This window comes from Chrysochloris asiatica, unplaced genomic scaffold (genome assembly GCF_000296735.1).
Source record: "Chrysochloris asiatica unplaced genomic scaffold, ChrAsi1.0 scaffold00010, whole genome shotgun sequence".
NCBI classification, from domain to species: Eukaryota; Metazoa; Chordata; class Mammalia; order Afrosoricida; family Chrysochloridae; genus Chrysochloris; species Chrysochloris asiatica.
The window spans coordinates 20659628-20668903 of NW_006408528.1; the positions used below are offsets into that span (position 1 = coordinate 20659628).

Genomic DNA, 9276 nt, shown 5'->3' on the forward strand with positions numbered 1-9276 from the left:
TGAAAGAGACAGTCTTTGACCAGGTAAAGTACAGTTTCTACCGGCCCTCAACACCACTAGTGAATCAATTACTCCTGATTTCTAAGCATTCCATAAAGTAATATTGAATTGATCTCAAAAGACCTGATTAATTTCTAAGCTATGTTCTATAAATTAATCCAAATAAATCTTTATTAGAATTCTGTGTTCAGTTTGGAGCTTCATTGTTCACTCTAAGAGGAATATGAAGAAACTGGAATAGAGTCAAAGCCGAATCAAAGGAAATTCTGTAACTGGACAGTAGAATACAGAAAGAAAGATAATTTAGTAATTAGTAATGCACAAAAGGACTGCAAAAAGAACTGAATTTTTGTTGAAAGGATATTTATAAGCAGTTGGTAGATGACCTCAGTTTTCTATCTCCACTGTAGTTAAGAGCAAAACAGGGGAACATGTATTTAAACCTCTCTATTACATAGGCTACCCAGTCAACTCTCCTTCAGAAGTTAATCTGATCATTAGCCCAAGTGTAGGTGCCAAACTGCCAACTCTATCCAAAACTTTCGTTCCATTCAGCACTATTGATAGAGGTGCAACAAACAAGTACAGAGTTGACAATTTCAGACAGAATTATACTTAAATAGGTCTCCCAACAAAAAGCACAAATTTGTTAACTCCTTTTATCATTTGGCTCTTCTTAAGCTACTATTCTAATCTTGGTTACTTGCTGATGCTAAACTCTATCCAAAAATGCCACTTTGAAATATTTCCTTGGTTATATTTACTCCTATATTGTTGTTAATGTTTAAAATCCTTGGTCATTCCTTCTTTTGAGTGACTATTCTCTCTTGTATTATTTCAATTCTATACAGTCACACATCTCCACTATTCTGGAAAATATTTTTCAGCTGATATAAAGCACATATTTAAATGTGTTTTGTATTTCAATTAAGGAAAATAGGTTTTCTCACCGGACTTGTATGTAAAACTAATGTGACGATAATTCTTTTATTATATAATTCTTTAAAACATTTTTAATCCTTTAAGTGACTTCAGTTCATAATGGTGAAGTCCTAGTGTGGCTATAGGATAAGCATTGGACTGCGAGGTCAGTTTGAAACACAAGATTGGCGGTTCAAACGCACCAGCCGCTCCTTGGAAACCCTATACAGGGTTGCTATGAGTCAGAAGCAACTCACTGGCACTTAACAAAGAACACATCCTATGGTCTTTGTCTATTCTGAGCATGAGTTTTAAGGGAAAAATAATATACCCTCCATAGTCATAGTGTTAATTGTTGTTGTTGTGTGCTGTGGAGTCGGTTCTGACTCATAGCGACCCTGTATAGGGTTTCTGAGGCTGTAAATTTTTACAGGAGCAGAAAGCCTCATCTTTCTCCTGCGGAACATCTGGTAGTTTCGAACTGCTGACCTTGTGGTTCGCAGCCCGATTCGTAACCAGAACACTACCAGAGCTCCTTATAGTATTAATAATACAGGCTAAATGATACTCTCTGCCTACAGAAGAGATCTTTTCTCTTGGGAATCATATTTCCTGTTTCACTTTATATCAGTAAAATATCCCAGCAGTGTTGAAAAGTACTCTCAAAATCATAGTTCTATATGCTACCTCACAGGTAATGTTAGTATTATATTAATATTAATAAAAGAACACTAGGGAATGTCCATCAACATTGGATTTCCAACAATAATCTTTATGTTTATCAAATATTTTTGTCACAATTACACCTAAGGATAATCATTATAAATTTACTGAGATGTACTTCATGTTATTCAACTTAAATAAAAGCTTCAAATTATATTTGATTTTTCATTACTCTATGCGCCCAAATTATCCTGTCTCTTCACAGTTCTGTTATTTAGGCATTTATCCAAAGGATTCCTTAGCTGATACTGCAGGTGTAAATGGGATGCTTCTCACAATGGATGGAGCCTAGTTAGTATGTTTTTAGCATGTTTTACCCCTCTCTCACTGTAAGTTCTCTCCAGTCCATGATTATATTTTAAACAGTGTACAGATATCCTAAATGTTAAGCATATTGCAAACTGTGGAGTACAATCATAGGGCTGGGAGGAAGTTCTAGCTCGGAGACACAAGTTTTTATTATCCTGGGAAGATTAATTTCTTAGGTACCTCAATTGTAAAGTTTCTAAAATACAGAAATAACTCATAGGCATTCTCCTTATAATTTCACAAGGAATGCATGAGACTTTCTTCATAAAATCAGTGCACAAAAAATATTAATAATTGAGATTAGGAATTTTGTTAAAGCTCTCTGAAGAATAGTTTTTTATATATACTTTACTTTCTAAAATTTATCCTTTTTCCACATTAACCTATTATTACATATCATCACTAACCTATTTCTTCTTATTTAAGCACTAGTGAAGGCAGAAAATACTAGGACTCCATTGATACCATTGATAATGGTATCAATAAAATAACATTTCATCATCATTGTTGTTGTTGTTAAGTGCCTTTGAGTTGGCTCCGACTCATAGCAACCCTGTATAGGGTTTCCGAGGAGCGGCTGCTGAGCTTGAACCTCCAAATTTGTGGTTCAAACTGACCTTGCAGTAGAGTGCTTATCCTGCAGTGCCACACCAAAACTCCACATTTCATCATTGGTTATAAATAATAAATGATAAACTTACACCTAAATGATCCCACTAACATTTCAAAATCAAATTTACTTTTCTAACCTTTTATTATAATTATGAATTTGTTTCCCAATTTTCAATGTTCTACTTGTTTTATAGAATTTTGAAACCTAGAGCAACTACTATGTCAGGGACCCTGACCATTTTAAAACTTTATACTTTAAAGTGTATGTACATATTTTAGACATGTGTATGGAATTTTTGTACACAATGACATGAAAAACAAAGTTGCTGCTCATCTTGTTAAGTTCTTTTTCCTCAAAAAAGGATCTCTTCCTACATTAATTGCAGGCTATTCCTGCCCACATCACCCCCACTCTATAGAACATCGAATTGGTCCTTCATTTTGTGTGTTGAAATGGTATATCCCTTTTAATGGTGTTCTTTTGCAGGCATTTCCCACTCTGTAAGACAAGGAGTCCTGGTGTGGCACTGTGGGCTAAGGCGCCAGACTACAAAGTCGTTTGAACCATAAGGTTGGTGGTTCAAGCTCACCAGCTTCTCCTTGGAAACCCTATACAGAGTTGTTATGGGTCGGCATCTACTCGATAGCACTTCACAACAACAACAAGGCAAGGCCAAACCTTGATGACTATATGGCTCTGGAGGAGTTGGCTCATGCAAACTCTCCTTAATACTGTTCTTTAGTCTGTCATATCCGTGTTTAGTGCTTGCTTGCTCTCACTCTACTGTTCAACTCCTAAAAGTATCCATAATTATTAATCATCTCATTTCCATTCTAAATTTAACAAGGAATATTTCCTGGATTATCCCAAAAGTCATTAGGCAAGTGGTTGGACATATTATGTCATTCCTAAAAGAGTCCATTGAACTATAATAGTTAATGTAAGAATCATTGGAATCCTCAAATAAATACAATGAATTTTTTTTTTAAAAAAAGTTAAAAAAAAAAAGAATACAATGAAAAATAAAACAGTTAAGTCTAAAACTTAATGTTGAAGGAATTTCTCATGCTTGTTTGGTATCTGGGCTGTCCCTTAGTGGAACTGTTACTTTACTGGTCTTCAGAATAGTGTATATTGTGTACCAAACCACACTGACAGATGTGTGAAAAGCACTGGAATAGTTATAATACATAAACAACGAAAGAGCTGAGAAAAACTGGGAATTCAAAGAAGAATTCATTTCACACAAAGAAGAGTTTTAAGAGTTCAAATGAATAGGGCTGTTTTAGATATACAAGGTCAATTACTGTCTGCTATTCTGTTGTTATTTGCAAACCTGCTGGAAACTAAAACCCAAACTTATACTTTTACAAAGTATACAGCTGCTAAATCCTAAAGCAATTATGCTATAACATTAAAAACAACAACAACAACAACAAACTGATAGATTTGTGGAGGTCTTCTTTCCTAAAGATTCTGAAGAAAAGGATAACTAATCATCCTTCTAACTACATAATGTCTAAGGCTTCTTCCTGGCTCCTTAGTTCCAGGGTTCTACCCTTCACAGGAAGACACTGCAAGATTTAAAGAGATATAAGTACTTTTGTAAGCAAAAATTAAAGCAAGCTTACTTTTTTTTATACGACTTGTGGTTAAACTTATTGCATTTCTTCAATCAAATGAAAACCTTGAGTATACATTGTCAGAAGAAAAAAATGTATTCAATATCAGGTTCATTCTGAGATTTACTTGCTCCTCTTCTCCAACAATTTAAAAGTTATGCCAAATTTGGTATTTCTGTGATACTACATCATTAAAAAGCATGTGATATTTAAATATTTATTATGGTTTTTCTTCTAGTGTCTATGTAAAACTTCATGTTCACCAACACTTCCAACAGTTCAACCAATATACATGTGGGTTCCATTTTTTTTCGAACAGGGGTGAGGAACATCCAGGCCACATATGACGCCCTCGAAATCATTTGGTCTGGCCCTGTCAAGACACCAGCAGTTCCAGAAATTACACTAGGGATGAGTTAATTAAATGTATGACCAAATATAGCTGGCTAATTTTTAAGTTGATAATTTTGTATTGCTGGTGAATGATGTTATAAAATTTGGCAGAAAACATGTTCCCCACCTCTGTTTTAGAACAACCACATTCACCTCCTTCTTTTGAATATCAGAGAAACAAAGTTTGGCAAAGACCACATATTTATTACTTCCTTTCACTACACTGTTTTACAGATTACAGAGAATTTTTTCTAATTTTAAAGTTGAGGAAATTTTGTTTTTTCCCAAGACTACATGCTAGCAAGTGAATTTTTTATTCTCTTTTTATTGGTCCATCTATCATGCAATCTCCAATGAAAACCTAATTTAAAGACAAGTCAAAATTCTTAAATCTATTCTTTGGTATATTTAAAAAGTAGGCATATCTTAAAGTGCATGTCTGCAGACATTTTCACAGGACTGTAAATTCTTTAATGCTTACTTTGATCAGTTTGGCTTCCTATTTCTCTATAATCATATACTCTCAAAACCTGAAGATATTTGTTTTAGATATTGACACATTCATGACTTCCTAATCTAAAATCCATTCTTTGCTATTTCCTTCTGTTTTCAGTTCTGAAGACCACTGTGCAAACCTCAGATTCATTAGTTATAGCATGGGAGAGGGGGTTCATCTTGAGATATAACAAAACCTATCAAGTATCTGCTAAAGATGTGATGTCCCTCAAATATGAACCAGATCTGAAAGGGAGTAGCCAGATTGATGAAACTGATGGAATTTTAAGTCAGTAATACAAAAAGGCATAAAACTGTATCAGGTACAGAAAGGAGACTGTGAATGTGAACATATTTTTTCACTATCCCATAGCACATATTGAATCAGAATGAAAAATTGGTACACATTTTCACATATTAATAATTTCTGTGTAACGCTGGTAATTGTCCCATTCTGTGTCATTTCTCTATTAAGAATACGTATTGGAGCACTGTGTTATAATCTTGCTTATGTTACATATTTGAGACATTCTACTTTTCTATTGATATACTCAGCAGCAGTAAATGACATTATACCCTAAGTCGCTGTGAGAAACAGACCTGCATCGTCTCTTTTTGACAATCTTACTTGCCTAATTTTATTTCCCATGGAAGAAAGCTACCAACCTTAGACTTTTGATATGACTAATCAATTTCTACCATACAGAAAATGTAAATGCTACCTGCTCTTTTCTGGTGGGTTTTGGGCACAAGAGTTTAAAACTCTAGAAATTTAGAAAAATTCATTGATTGTTGGCTCAGATTTACTTTTTCCATAAATTATAAATTAGTTACTTCAGAACAAGGATATTATTTTCTAGTATCTTTTAACTGCCCTGTGAAAACAATTTATATAAGCCCTGTACCCCTGCCAGCACTATAGGATAAGCACTGGACAGCTAACAGCAAGGTAGGCAGTTCAAATACAATAGATGATCCACTGGAGAAAGATGAGGCTTTCTGTTCTCATAAAGATTTACAGCTTTGGAAACCCTATGTCAGAATTGATTTGATGGCAATGGGACTGGTTTTTTAATATAGTTACTTATGACTCAAGTCTTATACCAAATAAGTACTGCCATTGAGTGGGCCCTGACTCACAGTGAACTTACATACAAGGTTTCTTAGACTGTGAATCTTTACTAGAGTAGGTAGGCTCAACTTTATCCCATGGAGCAGCTGGTAGATTTGAACTGCCAACCTTGTGGTTAGCAGCCCAATGTTTAACCTGCAGAGCCACCAGGGTGCCTTATAAGGATTTCAATTACAATATGAAAGGACACAGAACAGTAAAACAATTTTTTAATTTGTGAAAGAATGAGAGTTGATATTGGGAACTGAAAAAGTATCTCCGTGCCCATTATACCTTGTTCTTAATCCTCCACAGGCATTTAATGGAACAAAGGAAAAAGCTAAAGAAACAGAAATCTGCATAAATATATCAGACATGAATGTTTTGTACTTCTTTATATGCTGCAGGTTAAACAGATTTTAAGGCTATATTTAATAAGATGCCTGACTTTTTCCATGGGCTTTTTCATTTTAAAAAGTACACCAGATAACCAGAGAGTACAACTATGCAAATTTCTTTGAATCCCTGAATAACTTCCTATTCAATACAAGACATTTTCTCATGCATGCAGAGACATAAGCTCACCAAATACCAGGACATTCTCCTGAAGGCAACACTGTGCCCAAATAAACTTTACCACATATACATGGAAGTTATTAACAACGGAGAAAAACAAAACATAAATTATCTCATAAAGTATGAGGCAATAAAAGTGTTATTATAAACATGAGCAACAGTTAATAAACAGTCAATAAACAGAGGTGCTGAAGATATGACATCTTAATATAGAAGATGTTTGCCTTAGCTGTAAAAAAAAATGCAATGTCTGTTTTTACTATTATACAAACAACAAAAATGAGAACATCCACTAATTGTAATATTGTTAGATAACAGAATCATAAATCATTAAGATTAAATAGTGACAGATCTACTTTAAGTGAATGCATTTCACTTGTAATTCACTTATAATACATTTCACAATATAATTTAAAATTATATTTCGGGTCATGAAAACTATGATTAGTATATGACAATTAAAGCATAAAAACCAAGTGAACTTGATTTATGATTGCATGTATATATTGCAAAGATACTAACAGGATTTAAACCTTTGAGTTTTGTGCTGAGTTTACTATCATCACATACCTCTGTTCTCGATAGTTTCTATTCATGGACAAGACGAGAGAGAGAAAAAACAGGAAGAATTAGTTACCTTTGGAAGTACATAAAGACAGAGTACTAAATATAGAGTTCTGGTGGTGCAGTGGGTTACACAGTTGAGCTGCTAACCTCAAGGTCAGCAGTTCAAATCCACCAGCTGCTCTGCTGGAGAAAGATGAGGATTTCTGCTCCCATAAAGATTGGCAGCCTCAGCATCACTATTCAAGGATGCTATGGGTCGGAACTGACTTGACAGCAAACACTTGCCACTACCATCAGCATCCTTTGAAAGGTCTCCATTAGAGGATTCTGAGTTGCAGATTTTAAATTTCACTAGTGGTTACGAATCGGGCTGCGAACCTTAAGGTCAGCGGTTCGAAACTACCAGCTGCTCCGCGGGAGAAAGATGAGGCTTTCTACTCCCGTAAAGATTTACACCCTCGGAAACCCTGTACAGGGTCGCTATGGGTCGGAACCGACTCGACGGCACTTAACAACAACAACAACAAGTCACTAGGAAAAGAGGTATTACATATTTGTTGTTATTAAGTGCTATCAAGTCAATTGTGATTCACAGTGACTCTTTTTATGGATTCCCAGAAGTGGCTAGTGGGTTTGAAGTGCCAACCTAACAGCCAGCAGTCCAGTGCTTATCCTACAGCACCACACCAAGACTCCACTAAACATTTAGTGACCATATTATCAATTCGCAATCCATTTTACAAAAAGCATGACTAAGTTGCAATTGTTTAAGAGTAAATATTTTTTCACTATAAATTATAATATTATATTAAACATTCAGTAGTAATGTTCTAATATCAATAATTTTAAATACAGGCTTTCAGACATTGATTTTAAATAATGAAATAAATAAATAAAGTTACTTGTATAAATTAATTGTGTTTTCATAGAAGTAAAATCATAACTGATTCCTTTTGCAATGTACATTCAAAAACTGAAGCTAGCCCTAAGAATTCCAAAGAGGAGTGCATAAATTGACACCAACCCAAACCAAACACACAGCATCAAGTTGATCTGGATTCATAGTGGCCTATAACACAGTGTAGAAGCTTAAATAGTTACAGAAGCAGATGCCTCATCTTTCTCCCACAGAACAGAATGGTTGGTAGTTCAAACCAGCACCCTTACAGTTATCAGCCCAGTACTTACCCCCACGGTGCTACCAGAGCTCCTAATGTAATTTCATCATGTATGACAATTAAGAGTAGGGCTATGGCTGTTTGGGATCTCCTAAACTAATGCTGCTGACTTATGGTTTATAGCATACAGAACTGAAGCTTCACTTTGGGAATACATTATTCAAAGTTTAGTTTCAGATTTTTATTTGGTCATATACTACAATTCACCTACATTAGTTTAAAAATAAACCAGCTTTAATTAAAATTTCTCAAGGTAACAAACTTTTTTCAAAAGGGGTAATTTTTAGTTTTCATGACAAAATTATTTAAAATTTTAAAGTCACATTGTTATTAAATGCTGTCGAGTCGGTTCAGACCCACAGTGACCCTGTATAGGGTTTCCGAGGAGCGGCTAGTGAGTGATTCAAGTCGACTTTGAAATCCAGTCCATTAACTCACAGGGCCACATCAGGACTCCTAAAGTCATGTTAGAAAGGTTAAGTAATTGAGTAATTTGGGGCTTTCCTCTAAGATAATGTTTCCATATGAATTTCCTAGGTAGCACCTTCATCTGACAAGCTAATCTACCCATACTATAGGTATCATGTTTTATAATGGTGATGATAATAAAAGGGCCAGTTTGCTGTTGTTTTTAAGTTCCATTGAGTTGGTTCCAACTCTTAGTGACCCTGTATAAGGTTTCCAAGGAGTGGGTGAAGAGTTTGAACCGCCAAACTTGTGTTTCAAACCGACCTTGAGGTGGAGTGCTTATCCTAAATGATTAAAATA

General features: G+C 34.9%; 1 protein-coding gene across 3 annotated transcripts in view; it reads right to left on the minus strand.

Moving 5' to 3' along the window:
- ADAM22 (ADAM metallopeptidase domain 22) overlaps nt 1-9276 on the minus strand; it is a 267600-nt gene that overhangs the window by 21648 nt on the left and 236676 nt on the right. For all 3 annotated transcript variants that reach the window (XM_006834320.1, XM_006834319.1, XM_006834318.1), the window contains exon 26: nt 7334-7351. In XM_006834320.1, coding sequence (XP_006834383.1) covers nt 7334-7351 — 18 coding nt within the window. The remainder of the gene's footprint in view (nt 1-7333; nt 7352-9276) is intronic.